Raw genomic sequence first — 26,734 nt, 5'->3', positions numbered from 1 at the left:
TACCTGAGAGAAAGGGTTGTTTGCCTTTGCACAACAAAACAATTGAAGAGCTTTCTCACTTTGCTGAATGGGAATCTGCTTGTACTGCAAACTCTTGACCATGTGGGCCGGTGCAAGGCCCTAGTGGAAAACCCTAACGGATCGCTACTAGTGAATGGACTGCTTATCTGGATTAGGTGCTCCTGAACACCAATGGAAAGGACATATCTGGGGCTTTTGAATGTCTGCGGAAGTTTAAAATGATGATATTTACTGTTAGGTCATCTCATCTTGATTCTCGAAGAGATGAACTTATAAAATGGGTCGTGATGTCTGTCCGGTCGTCCGTTAACTTTTGATATTTTTGCTACTCCTCCCTCATCACCCGGCATCCCTTATGCTACTCCTTCCTTAAACCCTGAAACTTTGGATCCTTACTCGTCCCTTATTTACCAACCGATTGCTGTGAAACTTGATAAAAACCTTTCTACTCTATGGTCCGCAAGATCGCTCAGTCTTAGATTTTTTCAATTTCGTATCAGGGGGCCTCCCAGGGGATCAGGGGGGTTCCGCCAAATTAGCAGAGGTCTGAACTTCAACCTTGAGCGATGACTGTCAGCCCACTCAGGGCTATTTATTCACGTCGGGAGGGTGCGAAGTGGAAGCTACTCAAGCTGTGGGACCTGTGAGGCATGTTATAAATATATTGTTTGTTTGGTTCCGAGGCTACAAGATAAATTATACTAGAGTTTCTGCATATATTGCTAAAAGTTGAAGCATGTGTGTTTGTCGTTGTTTGTTATCTTCAAATGCAGATTTCAAAAGGTGGATCGGAGACGTACCAGGTCTCAAAGTATCCACCTCCGTTGCGTGTGTGTGTGTCTAATATTTGTGGATATATGTTAAAACAATGCGTGTGTGTCTGTGTTTATTATATATTCACTGCAGCCACTAATTGTATCAACAGGAAATGATAGGATATCAACACCTCTCAGTCTCATCTACGGATATTTGTCATATTTCCTGAATTTCTGCGACTCTGATTTGCATTCAGTAACAAAACAATTATGGTTAACCATTTTGAAATTGATATTCTTTTGTCTAGCATTCATACGTCATTTCGAAAGATGGAGCACATCTTTTTCTTCTTCGCCTACCGAGAAGGCTTTTCACCTTGATGAGGTGACCATTCAGGTTTCCAGCGACAGAATCACTCCCTTGGCATTATTATTGGTGATTCCCTGATGGCACGAAGAGACCGGGATGAGTGGAGACGGGTAATATTGCAGACAAAGGGCCACACGTTTGGAATTTGGCAAAGTACGAGTATACGATGGCAGAGTCTCTTCCCATGTTTACCTGTGATACCAAATTAAAAGATGACGTACTCTACTAACTGCCTGTATGTGAAGCTCAACATCATGACGGTTTATGGAAATGAAACCTTGACTAGATGACTCAAAAGGCTCCCCTAGAGGTGATTGAGTCCAAAGGCTCTCCGTCCTCTCTGTGAAGACAGGAAGTCAAGTCCCAAAGTTTGGTTCTTGCTCACTACAGGTGTATGCTGGTGGACTCTCATTTCTTTATAACCTCACCTCTGGCCTCATCGCTCTATCCTCCTCCAGCCAGACCAGGCTGCACTCGCATCTTTTAGGAACTCATACTGGATTATCCTCGCCATTCCTAAGCTGACCACACCTCTACTCTTTCATCCCTCAATTCTCTAGTCGATTGAACTGACTCCCCATGCCTGTTGCCTAGTAACCCTCGCTTCAGTCTTCCGAGAGTGCTGCCCATAGTCACATCATGCTTAACACCATACCCATCTTTGCTCTCCTACTCCCACTGCATCACTCGCCCCCAATCCCCACCCACGCCCTCCCATTGTTTCTGCCACTCATCCACTCGACATGTGTGATGTTTGTGTCTCCCTGGTCCCTTTCGATCCTCCGTCATCTGCTGCCCTCTGTCATTTAGATCCTCCATTAGCCTATAATTATGTATGCAAATATGTTTTTTAAGCAGTTGCAGGCTAGCTCTGAGGCCTGACCCTGTCATTTAATCCTTCCGAAGGATGAATTGACAGGATCATGCTGCAAGTATATCTGTTTTTTTAATAGTCATTGTGATGAAAATGTATCCAAGTTGCGCCCCAGGCGCCATTACCGCTTCTCTCCACTACGTCGCTATTATAAGAACTTAGCCCCGAGTCGCGAAGCGCAGTCCTGAGACATTTATCATGCTTTATCCACGTGTATGCTTAGAATGGTAAGGGAACCACTTTTCATGTAGCTTGCTTGCGTGCTTGACTGTGATACTCTTATTGCCTATATGCTTGACATATATTGATCCTATGATTGCTAATTCTCTTTCAGATATTGCTGGTGTTCGATTCAGATTAAACTCACCTTCTGAGACCTGTTGTAGATCGGAATATTTTACAACACTTAATCTGAATCGAGCTATTGCCATCATCCAAGATCAACATGGCCCACAAGCTTTTACATTTGCCCATGTTTGGAGAGGACCCACAAACTGCGGAAGCTCCGAGCCAGCTCAAGCACTGGCTCAGTCTGCTGACCAGCTACCTGCAAGGGCATCCCGACATCACCGACGAAGTGAAGCACGCAGTGCAGAACTCCCACGTGACCCACGTCATTCACGACTACATATCTCATTGTGCGACATTCGACGATGCCGTGACTGAACTGCGCGCCATCTATATCAAGCCGCGGAATGTTATTCACACAAGGTACCAGCTCGCCTCCAGGAAGCAGGACGCTTCGGAGTCCCTCACTCATTTTGCCCAAGAATTGCGGCGTCTTGGCAAAGAATGTGCTCATGAGACCCGAACCCACGAGCAAATGTGTGATGCTTTAATGCGAGACGCTTTCATCTCTGGCCTTTACTCTATGAGCATCCGGCGACGTCTGCTGGAAGAACCTAACCTGACGCTGAAACAGGCCCTCGATCAAGCAAGCTATTGTGCTTTTCGAAGCTCAGGCACAATCTGAGGTGTACGGACGGCCTTACATTACAGCGGGGCTCACTGAAGAGCGGCGCTCGGAGACCGAAGCTGCTACGGAGTTCGTTGCTCCCGACACACAGCCCGAGGCGGCTGAGGCACTCGGAGCTGAAGGTACGAGCCTCGCCGCGACTACCTTGGCCGGGAGCAACGCTAAGTGCTTCTTCTGTGGAAATAGAAATCATCTCCATGCTGCTTGCCCGGCACGCGAAGTTTCTTGTCATTCTTGTGGCCGGAAGGGTCACTTTGCCAAAGTATGCCGATTGGGGCGCGCGTGGCGCTCCCGACCAACATTGGCTAGCATCAACTCGATGCGCATGGCACGCGCATCGCCCCAGGCCATTCCGGTGCAGCCCGGACCTCAGGGGCTGACCAGAGCCGTCGTTCCAGTCCTGATCGAAGGGACCACAGCTGGAGCTTTGGTCAACATGGGATCGACCGAGAGCTACGTCGATATGGGTCTCATCCGCCATCACGGGTGGCCTATCCTCAGAGGATCGCCAGAATCTACATGGCATCGCAAGCTTTATGGATGCGGACAAGGGGCGAATGTCGTGTTAAGTTAGTTATTAATGGTAAAATGTACCCTGATGTTCGCCTAATGGTACTGCCCACCTTATGTGCCGAAGTTCTATTAGAGCACGATTTTCTCGAGCGCCACGGTCGCTTAGAAATGACATTTGGGGGAGATGACACACTCTCGGTATGCGCCCTGGCAGGAATGTCTATTGAACCGATGACTTTGTTTCCGAACCTGACTTCGGATTGCGCCCCAATTGCGATCAAACCCCGGCGCTACTCCCGAGCTGATACTCAATTCATTTCTGAGGAGACGAGCAAACTCCTCCGCGAAGGCATTATCGAGCCCAGCCGTTCTCCTTGGCGTGCGCAAGTTTAGGTCGTGCGATCCGAAAATCATCGCAAGCGCATGGTAATCGATTATTCGCAAACCATTAACAGATTTACGCTTTTGGATGCCTACCCGCGACCAGGATTGGATTCTCTGGTTCGACAGGTCGCCCGTGTACAGCATATGGCGTGTACAGCACTCTCGATCTCCGGAGTGCGTATCATCAAATCCCTATAGCAGAAAAAGACAAAATTTATACAGCTTTTGAATCCGGACAGAGGTTGTATCAGTTTACGCGGCTTCCTTTCGGAATAACGAATGGGGTCACGTGCTTCCAGAGAGCTATGGACGACATCGTTGCAAAAGAACAATTAACAGACATTTTTGTGTATTTGGATAACCTAACGGTCTGCGGCTACGACCAGGCTCACCATGACGCCAATTTGAAACGCTTCCTCCAGGTGGCGCGAAGGTATAGTCTGACGTTTAATGAGGACAAATGTCGCTACTCCTCCAGGACGATTGATCTCCTGGGGTACACTGTGACCCAGGGAACCATAACACGTGACAAGGAACGTCTCCGCCCTTTGCTCGACATGGCGCCACCGCATGATCGTGCTTCTTTGAAGCGTGCCCTCGGGCTGTTTGCACATTATTCAAAGTGGGTCGAAAGTTACAGCGAGAAGCTTCGTCCCCTCGTCGATTGTAACACGTTCCCTCTCCCTCCCGCTGCCAAGGTCGCCTTCCAGGCTCTGAAGTCGGACATAGCGGGTGCTGCTGTGTCTTCTATCGATGATAACGTTCCCTTTGTCCTCAAGAGTGACGCGTCGGATCACGCCATTTCTGCTACTCTCTCTCAAGGGGGGAAGCCGGTGGCGTTCTTCTCAAGGACGTTATCCTCCACTGAGAAACGTCATTCTTCTGTGGAGAAGGAAGCGTATGCGATAATTGAGTCGATACGTCGTTGGAGACCCTATTTGCTGGGTAAATGCTTCGATGTCATTACCGATCAGCAAAGTGTAGCTTTCATGTATGACACAAGACATGCCCAGCGCATTAAAAACGAGAACATCACTCCCTGGCGCATTGAGCTTGCCGATTATAGCTTTGGTATCAAGTATCGCCCTGGGCGGGAGAATCACGCAGCAGACGCTTTATCCAGACCAGGCGTTTGTGCGAGTTTAAACTCCTCCGATGATTTACACATTCTCCATGATACCTTGTGTCACCCTGGGGTGACTCGTCTGGTTCATTTTGTGCGAAGCCGCAATTTGCCCTACTCTGTCGAGGACGTTCATCATTTATGTCACTCTTGTCCTGTTTGCGCCGAACTCAAACCCCACTTCTATAAACCTGACATGGGGACGCTTATTCAGGCTACTAAGCCCTGGGACCGATTGGCGATGGACTTCAAAGGGCCACTACCTGCCCCCGGGGCATCTCGTTACCTCCTCACCATTGTGGACGAATACTCTAGATTCCCTTTTGCCTTCCCATGCAGCGATATATCCACGGCTACGGTTATCCGATGTCTGCAATACCTGTTTTCGATGTTTGGGAATCCGGGGTATGTGCATACCGACCGAGGAGCGCTGTTCTTGTCACAGGAAGTGCGGGCCTTTCTGTTGCAGCGTAATATTGCGTCTAGCTTCACCACACCATACAGCCCCCACGCTAATGGTTGCGTGGAGCGCTTTAATGGCACTATATGGAGGGCCATCTCTTTGGGCCTAAAGTCTCATGGCCTGCGACCGGACCAATGGACTGGTATGGTGCATGGAGCCCTTCATTCAATCCGCTCGCTCCTATGCACGGCTACAAATGAAATTCCGCACGATCGTTTATTTTGTTACCAGCGTTGCACGGGATCTGTCCACCCTCTGCCTGGGTGGCTCGCTCAGTCCGGTCCGGCCTTTCTCAAATGGGCGGTGCGAGCGAGCAAATACGACCCACTTGTTGACAAGGTTCAGATCCTTCAAACTAATCCTGATCATGCTCGATTCCAACTGCCCGATGGACGCGAATCCACTGTGTCGGTCCGTCAACTCACACCCTGTGGGGATCCCGTTGGGACCGAGCTCTGCTCGGGGAACCCGGTGTTGGGGAATTCGCCCTCGCATCTACCCCTTCCCTCACCCGAGCCGCCAGAGATAATTGCACCACCACCGTCACCGACGACTGAGAGCACTCCTGATGGAGTCGATCAAGATGCTGTTACCGAGGGCCCCGACGTGTACCGCACGCGCATGGGACGAGAGATTCGCCGCCCTGATCGTTTTGACTGGTCGTGATGTAACTCTCATGTACTCAACTGCTAACTGTAGTTATACGCTTGATCCTCACCGGCTTGCTAGCGGAGTTTTAAACCCGGGGAGAAATGTGATGAAAATGTATCCAAGTTGCGACCCAGGCGCCATTACCGCTTTTCTCCACGACGTGGCTATTATAAGAACTTAGCCCCGAGTCGCGAAGAGCAGTCCTGAGACATTTATCATGCTTTATCCATGTGTATGCTTAGAATGGTAAGGGAACCACTTTTCATGTAGCTTGCTTGCATGCTTGACTATGATACTCTTATTGCCTATATGCTTGACATATATTGATCCTATGATTGCTAATTCTCTTTCAGATATTGCTGGTGTTCGATTCAGATTAAACTCACCTTCTGAGACCTGTTGTAGATCTGATTATTTTACAACAGTCATAACTTAAACAATACCACAACAATCTTTCTCTTTGCTAGGATATAAATGTTGTTTCCTGTTGTGTTGTTGAAGAACAGTAGTTGTAGCTTGTTAGTATGGAGGGTAGATTGCCAGGAAAGACAGTGTAAGCATGGAAATTTGATCATTTTAAAAAAGATCTGTAAATACTTAAGACGAATGCAAGTGGTTGAGACAAGTGGACAGGGGTATCTTTGCATCGTATAGTGATAGTTATTTCCTTTAGTGCATGTATCAGCATAAGTGTGATGTAAAATGACTACATCGAGATATGCATTGTTATTCACATAGAAAGCTGCTGTCAATCTTCCCCACATGTTTGTTTCTAAAACAGCTTTCCCTTGACACCTTTTTCATGTTCTAATCCCATGGTAATCTGTCCTAAATGTTATTTTAAGTGATAAGATGGGCCATCGTGATCAGACATGTATAAGCAGGAAAAGCCGCCATGACAACCAAAACAGCGCTATCAAAGAGGGGTGAAAGGTCAGGGTGGGTTGTCCGCCCATGGACTTGGTCCCGGGCCAATGGCAGCCAAGCGGGGTGTGGCAGGTTGTGTCATGGACTGAGAGTGGGGTCAGAGCCGATAAAAGAGGAGCGCAAACTATGGGGGGGAAAAAAAGAGCTGCTCAGAAATTTGGTGGGGAAATCTACGCGTGGACCCCTGTGGTCTCTCCGCAGCACGAGCCACAACTGTCTACAGCCTAATGCAAGCCACCCACCTGGTTGCGGCATGAACTGCGTAGCTGGTGATATATCTCCACTTGGAACTCGCTGCGTCCCATCAGTGTAGCCTCTGGTATTTCAGTCTTGTCATTATACTGGTCTTTTCTTCTGTGGTGTGTATGAGGAACTGCTTAGACACTTAACGAACTACATTTCGTTTGTTATTCAGGGGCGCATATGGGTTTATTTGTAAATATTGCTTCCCTGTATTCCTCTCCTTTTTGTCTGTGAATACACCATTATAAAACCACTTGGTCTCTGAGTGATTTGATTGTTCTGATCATGAGTTACTTTGGCTAATAACGTCTGTTAATAGAATAGTGCTCAGTACAAAACCATCGTGTCTGGCAATCTCCACTCAGATCACTACTTTGGGTGCATGTTACTGATCAGCTCATCTCCCGACAGGCTCGAGTGTTCAACCTGAGCATGGTGATGCTTCAAACAGGCCCGAGAACTTGCTTAGAGCGCCAGAATCAGTCGGCCGGCATGACCACTTTGATGGAGTTTGTCAGATTCACACTGGGCAACTGGGATGAGTCCGACGACTAAAACAGTATGTTTAATGTTATATGTACAGTCGTTGGCTGGTAAAGTTGTATGTAGTAGGAAGGTTTAGGATTCCACAGAGTAGGTATGTATAGGGTTACCCTATACAACATACCCTATATATATGTATAGGGTATGTTGTACTGTTGTAGGCAGGTAAAGTTGCCTGTTGTAGGTAAGTTTAGGGTTATAGTTAGTACACAAATAATGTTCTATGTGTGCATGCTGTGTCACATGTATAAATTCCCAGTCTTGTAAATATTTAAAACAGTGTGGTGCTCTTACCAGGATAGCAAAGGTTGTTCTTGCAGCGGCCACCATAGCTGGGAGGACACCGAGAACAGGGACTTCCACGTCGATACGGTGCTTGGCCCATCCAGTTACCCCTGCCACAAACATGCGAGACATAGATATAGTACTCTGTATACACACAGTGTGGTAGTCGAAGTTTGTAGCAACCTTTTACCTGTTGCTAATGCACATTTTTACCGGTCATTACCTCTGCCACCATTGGTGGGCGGAGGTCATGTTTTCACCCCTCTTTGTCTGTCTGTTTGTTTGTCTGTGAGCAGGATATCTCAAAAAGTTGTAAACGGATGTGGACAAAACCTGGTGGGCAGGTTGGGTGTGTGACGAGGACCAATTGATTCGATTTTGGTGAAGACCTGGATCTGAGAAATTTTTAATTTCTCAAGTGATTCTAAACCATTGAGAGATAGGGCCAAAAACGACATACAATATAGCATGATATTTCAAAACGCAATGGACGGATTCAGACAAAACTTGGTGGATGAGTTGGGTAGGTGACAAAAACAAGTGATTCCATTTTGGTTAAGGTACAGATTTAGATCCGGCCTATCGGTGAGTTACAAAATGTAAACTGTTGTTGTTGTATAGCCCCGGACAGTCCACCGCACGGAGACAGCCAAATGTTCGCCCAGGAGCAACCCAGACATCTCCCACATTCAGGATGGTGTACCACCACCTTCACAAAATCAGGGCCACAACAGAGTGAGAGTGAGTGTGAAAGTGAAAGTGAGAGAGAGAGTGAGAGAGAGGGTGAGAGAGAGAGTGAGAGAGAGAGTGAGAGAGAGATAGAGAGATAGAGAGATAGAGGGAGAGAGAGAGAGAGAGAGAGAGAGTGAGAGAGAGAGTGAGAGAGAGAGTGAGAGAGAGAGTGAGAGAGAGAGTGAGAGAGAGAGTGAGAGAGAGAGAGAGAGTGAGAGTGAGAGTGAGAGAGAGAGTGAGAGACAGAGTGAGAGAGAGAGTGAGAGAGAGAGTGAGAGAGAGAGTGAGAGAGAGAGTGAGAGAGAGAGAGAGAGAGTGAGAGAGAGAGTGAGAGAGTGAGAGAGAGAGTGAGAGAGAGAGTGAGAGAGAGAGTGAGAGAGAGAGTGAGAGAGAGAGTGAGAGAGAGAGTGAGAGAGAGAGTGAGAGAGAGAGACTTGACTTTTATGTGCTTTTATTATAAAAGTATCAAAACACACATGGAAGAACACCGCAAAATTTTTACAAGAAAAAGAAAGTTGTACAAGCAAAAAGGATGTATATACATGTATATGTGGACATTGAGTGTAAGTATAATTTACAAAAACAAACTCAACACCTCATCTGTAAAACAATCGTCGTTCACACTGCCGAAACTTATCCGGGCCGACACTATTCCTTTAAAGCAAAACAGCACATTTTCATCTCTGCCACTCAATTTGATCTTCCTAGTTTTATATATTGCGAGTTTAGCAATTCCGCACAGAAAATTCAAGAAAGGGACCGCTGTCTTGCTCTTGGTGCTCCTTTCAATGCCATACACAAAAATTGCAACAGAAAAAACAAACTTAAATTTATAAAAGAACTGTTGGAGGAAACAAAAAAGGGGTACCAATCTCTTACATTTCACGAAAGCATGGGTCACATTTTCAGCCTCTTCACAAAAAGGACAAACATTCAGTACAGCAGGATCAAACTTATTAAGTAAGTATTTGGTGACCAGGGCCTGATGAACTAGTCTCCAATTTAAGTCTCCGGTTCGACCTAAAGTTGGAGACATATACATCTCTTTCCACACTGGAGATAGGAACAAACTAGCCGGAATGATCTCATCCCACCGATTTTTTTAAGGTTTTGTGAAACCCGGTATAAGCACCTCTTGGCATATCCCATAAATAACTTTTTTTTCCCATCACATGGAACACACCGCAACCATCTGACTTTGAGAAGACACACTGTTGTTTTTTTGAGGTGACTTGGAGCTCGGGGAAATAGAGACGAGAGTCCACCACTTCATCTGCCCCAGTCCACCCGATATTTAATTCCCTGAAAGTTTTAATCACAACTCTCAAAACTTTGTCCACCATTCTAGATGACCGAACCCCCACTTTTGATGTGAGAGAACCGGTGGATAACCATCCATTTATGGAAGGCTTCATCAGGTCTCGCACTCTGTTTATTCCATTACAGGTGAAGCAATGCATAAATGACCTGGAGGTTGAAATTTCAGGGAATAAAGGATTCAGGACCAATGGCTCATGCATATATTTTTTTGCATCGTAGGACACCTCTAATCGTTGTATTCCAAGGACTTGCCAGGCATTCAGAAGGCTCTGATGAAACTCGGGGAGCAGAGTCGTGTTGACATGCTGCAGGTCCATGAGGAAGAGCTCTCGGTCATACTTCAACCCATCTGCTTCCTGCAGCCAAGCGTTTGCGAGAGGCCGCCACGGGACACACTCACCATACAATAAACGCTTTATCGTCAACATGCGGAAAGCCATTATCCGACTCGGAACATGTATCAAGCTTTGGCCACCTGCATTTCGGGGTCTGCACACCGTGTCTGGTCCAAGCCAATGGTGGCCTCCCCAGAAAAACTGAGTTAGAACCCTCTGAATGCCTGTGACCAAGTATCTCGGAGGTTGGAGGGGGATAACTTTATGCCAAATAAAAGGAACCACCAGGTTATTTATTATTGTCACCCTTGCCTTAAGCGATAGAAGGTGGTGCAACCGTTTCCATCTAGCCAGTTTCTGCTTAATTCTTTCCAAGAAACCCTCCCAATTTTTTTGTTCATATGCTTGGACTCCGAGAAATAACCCTAAATATTTAAACCCCTCTTTGTTCCACTGCATTCCTCCTGGTAACACAGGCAGAGCTGAGGAAGGTGGACTGGGGCCCACCCATAAGGCAACACTTTTGTTCCAATTTACTTTTGCTGTGGAGGCGAGCTCAAACTGGGACAGACATCGAAAGACCTCACCCACATCATTTTGGCTGGAAACAGCAACACAAATGTCATCCGCATAAGCTGAAGAAACCATTTTGTGGTTTTTTGTTAAGGAGACTCCTTCCACTGAGTTTTTTTTTTTTGTTTTGTTTTGTTTTTTTTTGTATACAAGATCGAGGCTCGTGAAGGAGCGAACATTTATCACACAGAAAGACAAACCGACAAACCGACACATAACCGACAAACCGACACATAAAACAAAAAGCATCGGGAGCGGTAGACAAGATGGGGAGAGAGGGGGAAGGACACAAACACAACATTTGAGAGCAGGAACCGAGAGACATGGAGACATCGAGAGAACTGTGGGAGGGAGAGGGCTTTGGGGGGGAGGCGTGGGAAAGGGGGTGGGAGAGGCATAAAACATATGGACACTGCCAGGACTACCAGGAAAGAAGTTGGAATTACAAACAAGGTGGATCTGGGGTGAATTAGTGGGGGTAGAAAAGATCAAGGTTTTGGATGGGGGAAGATAAGAGATGGTGGTGAACAGCTGTTTTAAAGACCTGGAGGGAGGAGTGGGATTGAAGGGAGTGTGGGAGTTTGTTCCAGAGGCGGGAGAAAAGAGGAATGAAGGAGTGAAGGTGAGCAGAGACCCGAGATTTTGGCAGTTTAACCATCAGAGGCTTGCTGGCAGATCTTGTGCGACCTGTAGGAATATTTGGGGAACAGAGCCCAGAGAGAGCTGGGGGAGCAAGGCCGGAGAGGAGTCGGTAGAAGACAGAAAGACCACCTACCTGCCTGCGGTGAGTGAGTGAAAGGCCCTCAGAGATAGCTTCATCGCGGGAGATTCCAATGATTCTGAAAGCTTTGGTTTCAACAGCGTGAAGCCGAGCTAGGTGTGAGGCAGGAGCACCAGCCCATAGGGGAGAACAGTATTCCATTGAGCTGCGGATGAAAGCCTTGTATGTGGTGAGGAGCTCAGGTGTGCCTAGGAAGGACTTCGCACGACGGAGGATGCCCAGTCGGCGACTGGCTTTGCAGGCCAGCTTGGAAATGTGGTTTTCCCAAGAAAGATCATGGCAGATAGTGAGACCCAAAAGCTTGAGCGACAGAACTTCTTGGAGAGGATTGTTGAGAAAGTAGATGGGAGGGTTGTCCAGTCGATCTTTTCGGAGAGACATAGTAAGAGTGTGAGATTTGTCAGGATTGAAAGACATGTTCCACTTGTTTGACCAGTCTGTGATTTTGTCCAGGTCTTCAGAGAGTGAGGAGGCTGCAGACTGCCGATCTGAGGGAAGAGGAATGGAGCGGCAGAGAGTAGAGTCATCAGCAAAGAGATAGAGAGGATTTTCCAGAGAGTCGGAGAGATCATTGATAAAGACCAGAAAAAGCACAGGGCCCACACACACACAGAAAAAGCACAGTTCTTTGGAGTTCCGGAGCAAAGCTAGTAAAGGTTCGACCGAGAGACTGTATAGCATTCCTGAAAGCGGGCAGCCCTGACGGATGCCTCGCTGAAAGGGAAAAGGGCAACATAAGCTGTTGTTTACCTTCAACAGACAGGATGCATTTTCATACAACAACTTAACATAGGAAACAAAATTTTGTCCAAAACCAGCTCTCCTTAGTACAGCAAACAAAAAAGAATGGTCAACACTGTCAAAAGCTTTTTCTTGATCTAAAAGAACCAAACCAAAACCATGAGATGTAGTACGACCGAGACTGATCAAGTCTCTCACCAAAAAAATGTTATCGTAAATAGAGCGCTCAGGAACACAATAAGACTGATCAATATCAATCAAAAGGGGGATGACTTCCTTTAGACGTATCGCGAGCGCCTTCGACAATATTTTATAGTCCGTATTTAGGAGTGACACAGGCCGCCAATTTGTGACGTCTTGCAAGTTCCCTTTTTTTGGAAGGAGACACAAAACTGACCTCCGGCAACTTAGTGGCAATTCACCTTGTTCAAGGCTATCATGAAAGATGTCAAGTAGAGTAGGGCCTAGGATGTCCCAAAAGGCCTTGTAAAATTCAACTGGGAGGCCGTCAAGTCCAGGGGCTTTCCCATCTTGAATTCCTTTAAGAGCAACAGTAAGTTCTCCGAGAAAGATGCCAGGCTCCAGGTGTTGTTGCTGGTCTTCAGACAGAGATGGGAGCAGTTCAAACATCCCGTTTCTGTTTTCCTGGTTCACAGTTCTCAAGGCAAACAGCTTTGAATAAAAGTTTCGTAATTCATCCTTGATGTCACTTTGAGAAGACAGAAGCGCACCGGCAGAAGAGCGCAAAGCGTGAATTTGTTGAGGGATCTTGGCTGTCTTTTCCAAGTTGAAAAAGTCTTTGTTTGGTTTGTCAAGTTGGATATTGTCCATTCGCAGTCGGACGAAAGCACCAGATGCACGCTCTCTCACCATTTCAGCCAGTAGTGTTCTTTTCTCTGACAACTGCTGGACATTTTAGTTGGACATTCCAGATTTCTGCTCACAATAAAGTATATCGTTTTTTAAGGCAGTTATCACACCGAGTGTGTTACAGGTATTATAACGACAGTATTGCTGGCAAAAACACTTAATTTGGGATTTTGTGCAATCCCACCATTGCCTTAAATTTAGGTAGGAAAACTTTTGCATTTCACATTCCTTCCATACCATTCTGAATACTTCTTTGAAATGCTCACTTTGTAAAAGTTTGACATTGAAAGTCCAATATGCACTTCTACACACGTGATGAGGTAAGCCACATACAACAACAACCATGTGATGATCAGAAAAACCAGACGGCCTTATATAAGAATTCTTGACAAGATTTACCTTATTGTAGCGGTTACCGCTGGATGCACACAATCGCCTTGCACTGGCCAGAACACGGCCAGACGCGCCTCTCCCGGGCATGCCCGGACTCACTGTTCCCGGGCACGCCCGAACCTCCCGGGCACGCCCGGTCTCGTCTTTCCCGGGCATGCCCGCTCTGGCCTTTCCAGGGCTCGCCCAGAGCGTCCGGGCATGCCCGCTATCGCCTTTCCAGGGCTCGCCCAGAGCGTCCGGGCATGCCCGCTATCGCCTTTCCAGGGCTCGCCCAGAGCGTCCGGGCATGCCCGCTATCGCCTTTCCAGGGCTCGCCCAGAGCGTCCGGGCATGCCCGCTCTCGCCTTTCCAGTGCTCGTCCAGAGCGCCCGGGCACGCCCAGCCTCGACTTGCCAGGCCGCAGCCAAACACGCCCGGGCAGGTCCAGACTCGCCTTTCCAAGGCTCGCCCTTGGCACCCGGGCATGCCCGGTATAGCTTTTGCCGGGCAAACTTCCCGACATAAATGTGTATATATATTGCTGCCCGATAAACGGGCTTTTGTCAGAATACCTGAGCTGTTTTGTTTCAACAAAGCAACTCGGACGAATTCTGTCTTTGGTTGCGTCAATTCTTTCGACTCGCGTTGGAGCGCAGCTCCTTCACTGGTGACCTACCGACATGGACACGGCAGTGACTCTTAAACTGCCTACCTTCTGGGAGGCTCACGCGGCTGTTTGGTTCGCCCAGGCGGACTCCCAGTTCGCCCTGCGAGGCATCACCGCGGACGACACCCGCTTCCACCACGTCGTGGCAGCGCTCGGTTCCGCCACCGCGGCCCGCGCCCTGAGCCTCCTCGAGCACCCGCCGGCTGCCGACAAGTATGACGCGCTGAAGACGCTCCTCCTCGACGCTTTCGCCCTCTCACCGGCGGCACGCGCACGGCGCCTGCTCGACCTGCCTGAGCTCGGCGACACGCGCCCGTCCGAGCGCATGGACTATATGCTCTCGTTGCTCGGTGAGCACTCTCCGGATTTTCTGTTCCGCGAGTTGTTCCTTCGCCAGCGGCCTCACCCGGTACGCCTCGCCCTGGCTGGCACGTCGATCACCGATCCCCGCGCCCTCGCCAGGGAAGCCGATAAGATCTCCTCGGTGGGCCAACACATCGGCGCGGCTACCTGGAGCCTGCCGCCGTCCGAGGCGACGCCCACGACGCCCTGCGCGGTTGGAGGCCGAACTGCCGGTGAAACTGGCGGCCGCCACGCCGCACCGACCGCTTCCGACACGACGGCCGGGGCCTCCACCTGACCAGGCGTGGTGTTATTACCACGCCAGGTTCGGACACAAGGCTCGGACGTGCCGACCCCCGTGCACTTTCGGCAAGTCGGGAAACGGCCGGGCCGGCGTTCATTCCCAGCCATGAGCGCCGGCCACTCGGGCAACTTGCTTTTTATTCGGGACAAAGCGTCCGGGCGGCGTTTCCTTTGTGACACCGGCGCCCAACTGAGCGTCATACCCGCCTCCGAGCAGGACAGGCGGGACACCGTTTGCGGCCCCTCTTTGGTCGCTGCTAATGGCTCGGCCATACGCACTTTCGGCCCGCGCAACGTCACCCTCTGCTTCGGCAGCCAGCGCTTTCAGTGGACCTTTGTGACCGCCTGCGTCCCCATGGCTTTGCTGAGCGCCGACTTCCTCTGCGCGCACGGGCTGCTGGTCGACGTCAAACGTCGTCGCCTTGTCAACGCCGAGACCTTCAGCTCCCTGGCGTGCACGATGAGCAGCTCCGCGCCGACCGAACTGGCGTGCGCCCTCCCGACGGCGAACGAGTTCGCTCGCCTGCTCGCGGAATTCCCGGCCCTCACACTGCCGACGTTTTCGGCCGTCGCAGTGCGGCATGGGATCGAGCACCACATACCCACTATGGGCCCGCCGGTCTACGCCAGGGCCCGCCGCCTCGACCTGGCCAAGCTCGCCGTGGCAAAGGCCGAGTTCGACGCGTTGGAGCACCTCGGCATCGTGCGGCGCTCCAATAGCGCGTGGGCCTCACCACTGCACATCGTGCCAAAGCCGGGGGGCGGATGGCGCCCGTGTGGCGACTACCGCCGCCTCAACGACGCTACCACCCCCGACAGGTACCCGATCCCGCACATCCAGGACTTTTCCGCCCGTTTGGCGGGACGGGTCATATTTTCCAAAATTGACCTGATACGGGGATACCACCAGGTACCTGTCCGGGCGGCCGACGTCCCGAAGACAGCCGTCATCACGCCGTTCGGCCTGTTCGAATTTTTGATGATGCCGTTTGGCCTCAAGAACGCGGCCCAGACGTTCCAGCGCTTAATGGACGGCGTGCTGCGCGACCTGCCATTTCTTTTCGTCTATCTGGACGACATCCTCGTCGCCAGCACATCCCGCGCTGAGCACCTCCTCCACCCCCGAACACTGTTCGGTCGCCTCAGCGAGCACGGCTTAATTGTCAACCCGGCCAAATGCCACTTCGGCACGACGACCGTTGACTTTTTGGGCCACCGCATCACCAAGACCGGGGCCGTGCCGCTGCCGACCAAGGTCGAGGCCATCACCACGTTCCCGCGTCCCCGTTCCATCAAGGCCCTACAAGAGTTCCTCGGCATGGTGAATTTTTATCACCGATTCGTGCCCCGCGCTGCTCAGCTCATGCGGCCCCTTTACGAGGCCCTCCGGGGCAAGCCGGCGAAGCATGACATCGTTTGGTCCGCGGCCATGGACGCGGCCTTCGGGAGCGCAAAACGGGCCCTCGCCGACGCGACGCTGCTGGCTCACCCAGTGCTCAACGCGCCCATCGCCCTCACTACGGACGCCTCCAACTACGCGGTGGGCGCCGTCCATGAACAATGGGTGGACGGGGTTTGGCAGCCACTCACTTTTTTCAGCCGGCAGCTCCGGCCGAACGAGTTAAAATACAGCACGTTCGACCGCGAGCTGCTCGGTCTATTCCTGGCCGTTCGCCATTTCCGACACCTCCTGGAGGGCCGCCGTTCACGGCTTTCGTCGACCACAAGCCGTTGGTCTACGCAATGGCCAAAGTCACGGAGCCGTGGTCGGCCCGCCAGCAGCGCCACCTCTCCGCCGTGTTGGAATTCACCACGGACATCCGGCACGTCGCCGGCAAAGACAACGCTGTGGCCGACTGTCTTTCTCGGGCCAGCGCGAACGCGGTCCACCTCGGCGTGGACTTCGCGCTCATGGCGGCCAACCAGACCACCGACACCTCGGTGCAGGCCCTCCGGGCGGCGGACACGGGCCTCCGCCTGGCCGACATCCCCTTCGCGGGCACCGTCCTGCTCTGCGACGTCTCCCAGGGCCAGCCTCGCCCCATCGTGCCCGTTTCCTGGCAGCGCCGCATCTTCGCCTCCATCCACGGCCTTTCTCACCCGGGCCGGAAAGCTTCTCAGAAGCTGGTGTCGGCGCGTTTCGTCTGGCACGGCCTTCGACGGAACGTCCGCGACTGGGCTAATGCCTGCACGGCCTGCCAGCGGGCCAAGGTCCACCGCCACACCCAGGCCCCGCTGGCACCTTTCACCGTGCCTGCACGGCATTTCGACCACGTCCACGTGGACCTGGTGGGTCCCCTGCCCCCATCGCGGGGTTTCACCCACCTGCTCACCATGGTGGACAGGACCACCAGGTGGCCGGAGGCCGTGCCCCTCACCTCCACCACCACCGCCGACGTGGCGCAGGCGTTCATCGCCACCTGGGTCGCGCGCTTCGGCGCACCGGTGGACATCTCGTCCGACCGCGGCCCACAGTTCACGTCCGAACTTTGGGGCGCGGTCGCCCGCTCGTTGGGGGTCACGCTGCACCGCACCATGGCCTACCACCCCCAAGCCAACGGGTTGTGCGAGCGGTTTCACCGCTCAATGAAGGCCGCACTCATGGCCGGCCTTCAGGACGACCGTTGGACCGACCGGCTGCCGTGGGTCCTTTTGGGCCTCCGCACGGCCCCCAAGGAGGACCTCCGGGCGTCCGCCGCCGAGCTCGTCTGTGGCCAGCCGCTCCGCGTCCCGGGCGAGTTCGTGCCCGACGCTACCAGTCCCTGGTCCGCCGCACACCAGCGCTCGGACCTCCAGGAGGCCGCCCGCCGATTTGCCCCCGTGCCAACGTCCCACCACGGTGGCCCCCAGTCCTACGTCCCCCCGGCGCTTCGCACAGCGGAGTACGTCTTTGTGCGTCATGACGCGCACCGGGGGCCACTCCGGCCGCCGTACGACGGGCCCTTCCGGGTCCTGCGACGGGGCGACAAGTCCTTTGTCGTCGACGTTGGCGGCCGGTCGGACCGGATCTCTGTGGACCGCCTCAAACCGGCGCACATGGACATCGACCGACCACCACGGTTGGCCCTTCCTCCGCGGCGAGGCTGCCCCCCGTCCACAGTTCCCCCCGCTCGACCACCCACCACCACGTCGGACCCCTCCCCACGACCCTCCAGGGGTCACTTCGGCCGGGTCATCCGGACCCCCCTTAAATTGACCCTGCCGGTGCAGGTCGATTCTGGAGGGGCGTGTGTAGCGGTTACCGCTGGATGCACACAATCGCCTTGCACCGGCCAGAACACGGCCAGACGCGCCTCTCCCGGGCATGCCCGGACTCACTGTTCCCAGGCACGCCCGAACCTCCCGGGCACGCCCGGTCTCGTCTTTCCCGGGCTCGCCCAGAGCGTCCGGGCATGCCCGCTATCGCCTTTCCAGGGCTCGCCCAGAGCGTCCGGGCATGCCCGCTATCGCCTTTCCAGGGCTCGCCCAGAGCGTCCGGGCATGCCCGCTATCGCCTTTCCAGGGCTCGCCCAGAGCGTCCGGGCATGCCCGCTCTCGCCTTTCCAGTGCTCGTCCAGAGCGCCCGGGCACGCCCAGCCTCGACTTGCCAGGCCGCAGCCAAACACGCCCGGGCAGGTCCAGACTCGCCTTTCCAAGGCTCGCCCTTGACACCCGGGCATGCCCGGTATAGCTTTTGCCGGGCAAACTTCCCGACATAAATGTGTATATATATTGCTGCCCGATAAACGGGCTTTTGTCAGAATACCTGAGCTGTTTTGTTTCAATAAAGCAACTCGGACGAATTCCGTCTTTGGTCGCGTCAATTCTTTCGACTCGCGTTGGAGCGCAGCTCCTTCATTATCATGGTTAACATAAATTCTATCCAAACGAGCCATTGTCAAAAAATTTCTTGCGGCACAAACCCACGTGTACTGCCGGATGTTAGGGTTCTGTACCCGCCACACATCCACAAGTTGAAATTTTTTAATGAGTTGTGCCAAAGGCCTTGCACTCGGTGGATGAGGCTCAGGAGTGTTTCTATCAAGTTGTGGGTTGAGGGTACAGTTGTAGTCTCCCCCCAAGCAAACCAACATGGACAGGTCAATAGTGCTTAAAAAACCTGCTAACTTGTGAAGAAAAGCACTTCTTGCAGAGTTAGCACTAGGGCAGTATACATTAGTCGTGCAAATCTTTTGGTTACCGCTGACAAACTCCACAGATAGTAAATGGCCCTTGCAAATTTCCCTACATCTGATCTCCGACGGCTGGAGTCTAGGATGTAACACTACTGCCACACCAGCCTTGGCATCAACGAAAGCACTGGAGAAAAAGTGACAACCTATAAAGATTTTACGCCACTCAACCTCAGAAGACTGATTTGCATGCGTCTCTTGTAACATCAGCACATCAATTTTTTCATTCTGAAACATTTGAAACACCTGGAGGCGACGCACACAACTGCGACCACCATTGATGTTTAAGGATGCTACTTTTATCTCCACTCTGTTAACTATTCATACAGTTCCTTGCCCGCTCGAGTTACACATTTTCTTAGCCTCTGGAATTGAGGTTCTGACATGCTAACCTGATAAGGTTCACGAATCATGTTCTTTGCAGTCAAAATAAAATCATGCAGATTCGGAAAGTAGTCTTTGATTTTTACACGTCTTTTCCTGAACGTTTCTTCAAGGAACTTGATAACATTTTCTTGAGAAACCATGGTGATGGTATAGTCATAACCTGCCTCACTCTCTTGAGCACTTAAAGCACTAAAGAGTGGAGTAGAAGAGGTTTCATCAGAATCAAGTGCTTCGTCTTGATCTGCACCTTTTCCTACTATTTGTTGAACACTTAGTTTTGGAAACAGCAAATCTACAGGGTCAAGGACCTCCGCACTCTTTGCAGACCCTTCCAGATTTACCATATCCTCTGTGGCTATAAGTATGTCCCCCAGCTCATCATCCCTTTCATTTTTATCTGTCAGGGCAGGGTTAACGTTATCCTCACAGTCGCAAGGACTTTCCCCTTTATCTATTTTTTCCTCACTAGCAGATCCAGCTGCTAACTCGTCTGAGCGAGTTTGGTTATCAGGACAAGGACTTACCACATCCTGAGAGGATCGACTATTTTCCGGGTCATACTCAATCTCAGCAAGTGGTGCAAGCGAATCTTCCTCACGTACATACACTTCCGGTACCATCTCCATTACCGCCACGCAGTTTCCGGTGTAGGCCTCACCCTGGAGGTCCTGCGAGCCTGACACGATCTGAATCTTATTTTGTTTTTCTTCGGAATCACAGGATTCATCACTTGAACGCTTCTGACCTTTTTTCCTGGTGTCCGCTGCCGATACTTCCATGATATCGCCCGCACTGTCGTGTACAGTGGACGAAATGGGAGAGGGTTCAACCACTTTCATTCCCACCTTAAATGGAGGCGCGGGGTTAGTTACCTCACGTTCTAGATCTATCACTTCCCCCCCCACCCCCCCCCCCCCCCCCCCCCGGTGGGGGTGGTCGGGTCTGGCGCTTCGCTCACCGCAGTCGGTGCGATGGGTGGATTAACCACTCGATCCGCCTCCTCCCCTTCATTGTGCGGTGAAGAGGAGTCACTCCTCACCAATCCTCCGCTTTCCTGCGGTGTAGCCGCATTGGGGCAGGCACTCCTCACATGCCCGTAAGCCCCACACCCGAAACACGTCATAGCCTCCGAGGAGGCATACATTTTGTATTCAAAGCCGTTGATTTTCACACTCACCACGACATTGAGCGTTTTTACATGTGCAGGCAGTATCATGTACACCACTCTCTTAAAGGACATGACATGTTTGAATCGATCGCAAACATTTCGCATCGGCACCATCGAAATCCTCGATACGACCTTACCGAACTTGTTTAATTGTTCACGTAAATCTTCATTTCTAATAAATGGCGGGATGTTACTGATGTTAACCTTTACCGTCGGGGCTTGTAAAGCGAAAACAGAGAGGAACGTGTTCGGTTCAATGAACAAGCCTTGTTCAACTACACTCGCTACCATGTGGTCCTCGGACAAAAATACGACAAATTTCTTATTCATACGAGAGGCAGCACGAATACTGTGTGCACCAACGATGTTTCCAATGGCGGAAAGCACATCGTTAATTTCCACCTCGTTGGGAGGAACACAAGCTAGCCCGTGTTTACGAGTTAGCGATTCGTCCGTATCAATGCGGAAACGTTCGCCCGCCATTCTAACTCGACCAAAGACAAGTTTGTAACCGAGAACCGAGAAAACCCAATGTTTGTCGAACAACAACAAACAGATCAAATTCCCCCCCCCTTGTCCGAACCGGACAAGAAGGTATCAAACCTAAATAATCGAGCTAAAGTAAATAATAAACGTGCGTTATAAGCACAAAAATGGCTTACAAAGCGCCGTCAAAGCCAGTAGGCCGCACCCAACAAGGGCCCGCTCTCAATCCTCTCTCTCTCGAAGACAAGGGTGCAGAACGGATGAAAACACAATGGCGAAGCACACAGAATGAAAAGGGAGAGGGGGGAAACGCAACGGGCTCACCAAAGCACAGAGCAGTTGCTCACAGCCGCCATGACGCCACACCCAACGGAGAGAGAGAGAGACTTTTTTCTTTTTTTTTCTTTTTTTTTTGACTTTTAAGCTCTTTTTATTATAAAAGTATAAAACAAGAGTACCACCAAAAGCAATTCATCCAGGAAAATCAGTAAAATCATAGCAATCCCGGAAGGAAAAACCAATCGGTGCACTGCAAACCAAGCGACAGAAAAGGTGCAAATACCAAAAAAAACACACGAGGAGAAAATCTAGGCATAATTTCTAAACTAGGCATATTATATATGTACAAATTTACAATCGCATCTGCAACCCTGAGGAGAGACTTAAGAAAGAAAGAAAGAGTTAGTCAAGACCAGGGGGGGGGGGGGGGGAAACGCCGGCAAGGAGAAGCATGGAACAGTGTATAAGAAACACCCGCACTGTATTATACAGAAATTAACAATTTGTTATCTTGGACCTCACAAATCCCTCCAACACACCAGGTCGCAACAAAATTTGCAAGGTCGTTTGCAGTTTGGACACAGCCAAATTCAAGCTTGAGCCTTGCTGACACCAACGAACTAAAAAACACCATAATACTGCATTCCTGCATGGGTCTGCCGCCCAGCTTCGCCTTCCGCGACAGGTATACGGCCAGTTTAGCAGTAGCGGTTAGGAACCCGAATACAATAGATGTGGTTCCCTTTTTGGGAGGAAAGCCAAAGATGTAAGCTTTCAAAGAAAAGGTAACCTGCAATCTATGGGAAATAAAATTTAACCAATGAAACAAAGGAGAAAGTCTTTCACAATTAATGAAAGCATGAAACAAATCTTCCCTCACCGGACAAAAGGGGCAACAGCCGGAAATGGGGGGAAAAAAACGAATGACAGCATTGGAAGGAACAATCCAATGGGCCAAACGCCACTGAAGGTCACCTGTTCTTTTAGAAATAAGTCCAGCATACATTGTATCCCATAAAGGCTCAGAGGGGGGACCGGGAGGCAAGAGTCCTTTCCACCGGGTAACCCCAGCTAGAGGTGGGTCCCCAAGAAGAAGTTTCACACAAGACCTATAAATACTCTTGCTGCTCATAACATGGAAGGGGGGTGACCCTGCGCTCATGGGGGGCAGCTCGTTTGGGGTAAAAGCGACACCTAATTTTGGGACTGTGGGCTCAACCTCTGCGTCCTGCGTCCAATGTAGGCCTAGCTGGTGGCCCCTTCGGATCACCGCTCTTAGTATGTTCCCGATTTGCCTCCTGGACCGAACACCTGTTAGGTCCGCCAGCTCGTTCGCAGGCTTCCATCCCTGTCCAGAGTCGTGTCGGAGATGACACACTTTCAGGATGTTGGCCACTATAAAATGCTGGCAGAAGTCGCGACTCCTCGGGATATCGGGGAAAAGTGGGTTGAAAAATAAAGGCTCGTGTGCATACATGTTAGTGCCATACGAGTCTGTTTGGCGACTTATCGAAACGCCCTGCCAGGCATTCAAGAGGCTCTGATAAAAGACTGGGAGTAGAGATGTATCGACGTGTTGAAGGTTGGTCAGGAAAAGTTCCTGTCCGTATCCGAGCCTCCCAGCTCGTTGAAGAATGGAGCAGGCTAAGGGCTTTCCTGGTAGGTGTTCTGCATAAAGCAAGCGTTGGATGGAGCGGAGCCGGAAGGCCAACAGGCGGCATTTCACATCGACTAGGCCATGACCACCCTCGGCCAAGGGACAACATATGGCGCTGGGTCGAAGCCAGTGGTAGCCTCCCCAAAAAAAATCCACCAGTTTCCTCTGGATAGCTTGGAGCAAAACCTCCGGTGGTTGCAGGCAGATGAACCGGTGCCACAAAAGGGTAGTGACGAGGTTGTTGACAACTAGCGCGCGACCCTTATAGGAAAGGTGGGGTAGAGCTCTTTTCCATCGGCTCAAACGCCCATCTACCTGGTCAATGATCCTGTCCCAATTGTTCTGGGCATACTGAGGAGGACCGAGGAAGACGCCCAAATACTTGATGCCATCGTTTGCCCACACTAGCTCTGCAGGAAGGGGAGGTGGTGGTAATAACGGTGGCATAGGTAAGTCATTTTTTGGAAAGGGGATCCACAGAGCCTTGCTTTTCCCCCAATTACACCTTAATGATGAGGCAAGGTTGAAGTCCGACAAACACTTTGCCATGGCGTCACTGTCGCATTTTCTTTTTATAATGACACAAAGGTCGTCGGCATAAGCTGACAGGGTCAAAGGTGGGTGTCCTGGAGAAAGGACAAGTCCAGGGATATCCTTTCTGAGGGCGATTAAGAGGGGCTCCAAGGCGAGGGCAAATAATAGACCTGAAAGTGGACAACCTTGCCTTACCCCTCTCTGAACCTTTATGGGTGGGCAAAATTCGTTGTTAACTTTGATCAAGCTGGAGATGTTTGCATATAACAAAGCTATGTAGGCTCTAAAATTAGTGCCAAGCCCGCAAGCTTGTAACACATGACACAAAAACTCATGATCAATGCTATCAAAGGCCTTTGCAAGGTCAAGAAACACCAATCCAAAATCCTCTTTGACACATTTACCAGTTAACAAATCTCTGACTAGGAATATGTTGTCATAGATGGATCTGCCAGGGATGCCGCAACTTTGATCAGGTGACACCAGGTCCCCAATAACTGTCTTCAACCGGTTCGCAAGGACCTTGGAAAACAGTTTGTAATCCGTGCACAACAAAGAGATCGGACGCCAGTTTGACAGGTGTCGGAGATCGCCAGTCTTGGGTAGCAGGCAGAGTACTGCTCTTCTAAAACTGAGCGGTAATTCTCTGGATAAAAGAGATGCATCCAGAACATTGAGCAGCTCTGGGCCCAAAATGTCCCAGAATGCCGAAAGAAATTCGGCCGGTAGGCCATCGATGCCAGGGGCTTTTCCCGACTCCATCTCAGCGAGTGCACCGGTTAGCTCTGGAAGGGTAATTGGAGCATCCAGTTCCAGACGTTGGGCCTCAGCCACAGAAGGAAGATGAGAGGTCAAAACATTCATCATTTCGTGAGAAACTGTTTTGGCCTTGAAAAGTTCAGAAAAGAAATCGATTACATTTAATCTTATATCACTCGGATTTGTTAGGATGTTCCCCCCTGGGTCCAAAACCGAAGATATAAGTCGTGCTGGTTTCTCTACAGTTTCTAGGTGAAAGAAAGCCTTAGTTGGGGTATCTGAAACCTTTATATTTTGTATTCTTAGCCGAACTAGTGTGCCCGCTGCTTTTTCATGGATCAAATCGCTTAATTGGGCCTTCTTCTCGAGTAGCAACCGATAGTTCACTGGGTTGCTCTCATTGGCCAACTTGCTCTCTAACCTTAAGATGTCTGCTTCCAAGCAAGCCATCGTGATATGTTTTACATTGGTACAGTGCGAATTAAATTGTTGACAAAATACTCGAATTTGGGCCTTTAGGTTATCCCACCAGAGACTAATTGAGGAGAAAGAAGATTTTTTAGTACTCATTTCAGCCCAGAAATCACGAAAGGAGTCTGTAAATAAACTATCTTCTAAAAGTTTAACGTTAAACTTCCAGTAACTATTTCTGCATGTGGGTCGAGGAAAAGAAAGATCTAAGGTTACCATATGGTGGTCTGAAAACAATGACGGAAAACAACCTGACGAGGCCGCGACGTTCCTAAAGGGTACATTAATGTACCAGCGGTCGAGTCTTGCCGAAGACACCCGGCCATTGGCACATCGACACCAGGTAAACTGGACTATGTTGGGGTGATGCAATCGCCAAACATCCAGTAGACCGGCCGTCTTAAAGAAACGGGATAGGTCCGCATGGGACTCGGGGTGGGGTTCTGCAGAGTTTCTATCCTTCGAAGGGTCAAAGGTGCAATTAAAGTCACCACCAATGCACACACATTGGTAGATAGAATTGGTAGGTAGAATAGAGAGAGAGAGAGAGAGAGAGAGAGAGAGAGAGAGAGAGAGAAGAAGAGAGAGAGAGAGAAGAAGAGAGAGAAGAAGAGAGAGAGAGAGAGAGAGAGAAGAAGAGAGAGAAGAAGAGAGAGAAGAGAGAGAGAAGAAGAAGAGAGAGAAGAAGAGAGAGAGAGAGAAGAAGAGAGAGAATAATAGAGAGAAGAGAGAGAGAAGAAGAGAGAGAAGAGAGAGAAGAAGAAGAGAGAAGAAGAAGAGAGAAGAAGAGAGAGAATAATAGAGAGAAGAAGAGAGAGAATAATAGAGAGAAGAAGAGAGAGAGAGAGAGAGAGAGAGAGAGAGAGAGAGAGAGAAGAGAGAGAATAATAGAGAGAAGAGAGAGAGAGAAGAAGAGAAGAAGAGAGAGAAGAAGAAGAGAGAAGAAGAAGAGAAAGAAGAGAGAGAATAATAGAGAGAAGAAGAGAGAGAATAATAGAGAGAAGAAGAGAGAGAAGAAGAGAGAGAATAATAGAGAGAAGAGAGAGAATAATAGAGAGAAGAAGAGAGAGAAGAAGAGAGAGAATAATAGAGAGAAGAAGAGAGAGAATAATAGAGAGAAGAAGAGAGAGAAGAAGAGAGAGAAGAAGAGAGAGAATAATAGAGAGAAGAAGAGAGAGAATAATAGAGAGAAGAAGAGAGAGAAGAAGAGAGAGAATAATAGAGAGAATAATAGAGAGAAGAAGAGAGAGAAGAAGAGAGAGAATAATAGAGAGAATAATAGAGAGAAGAAGAGAGAGAAGAAGAGAGAGAATAATAGAGAGAATAATAGAGAGAAGAAGAGAGAGAAGAAGAGAGAGAATAATAGAGAGAATAATAGAGAGAAGAAGAGAGAGAAGAAGAGAGAGAAGAAGAGAGAGAAGAAGAGAGAGAATAATAGAGAGAAGAAGAGAGAGAATAATAGAGAGAAGAAGAGAGAGAAGAAGAGAGAGAAGAAGAGAGAGAAGAAGAGAGAGAATAATAGAGAGAATAATAGAGAGAAAAATAGAGAGAATAATAGAGAGAAGAAGAGAGAGAATAATAGAGAGAAGAAGAGAGAGAAGAAGAGAGAGAATAATAGAGAGAAGAAGAGAGAGAATAAGAGAGAGAAGAAGAGAGA

General features: G+C 50.0%; 1 protein-coding gene across 1 annotated transcript in view; it reads right to left on the bottom strand.

The window, feature by feature from the left end:
- LOC137414985 (cysteine-rich secretory protein LCCL domain-containing 2-like) overlaps nucleotides 1-26,734 on the bottom strand; it is a 65,473-nt gene that overhangs the window by 515 nt on the left and 38,224 nt on the right. Inside the window, exon 6 of the mRNA XM_068100540.1 lies at nucleotides 8,138-8,238. Within this exon, the coding sequence (XP_067956641.1) occupies nucleotides 8,138-8,238 (101 nt within the window). The remainder of the gene's footprint in view (nucleotides 1-8,137; nucleotides 8,239-26,734) is intronic.

The sequence above is a fragment of the Myxine glutinosa genome, chromosome 5, assembly GCF_964187855.1.
Source record: "Myxine glutinosa chromosome 5, kmMyxGlut1.1, whole genome shotgun sequence".
Lineage (NCBI taxonomy): Eukaryota > Metazoa > Chordata > Myxini > Myxiniformes > Myxinidae > Myxine > Myxine glutinosa.
The sequence above is the reverse complement of the archived record's forward strand: the minus strand, read 5'-3'. Positions and strand labels throughout refer to the sequence as shown.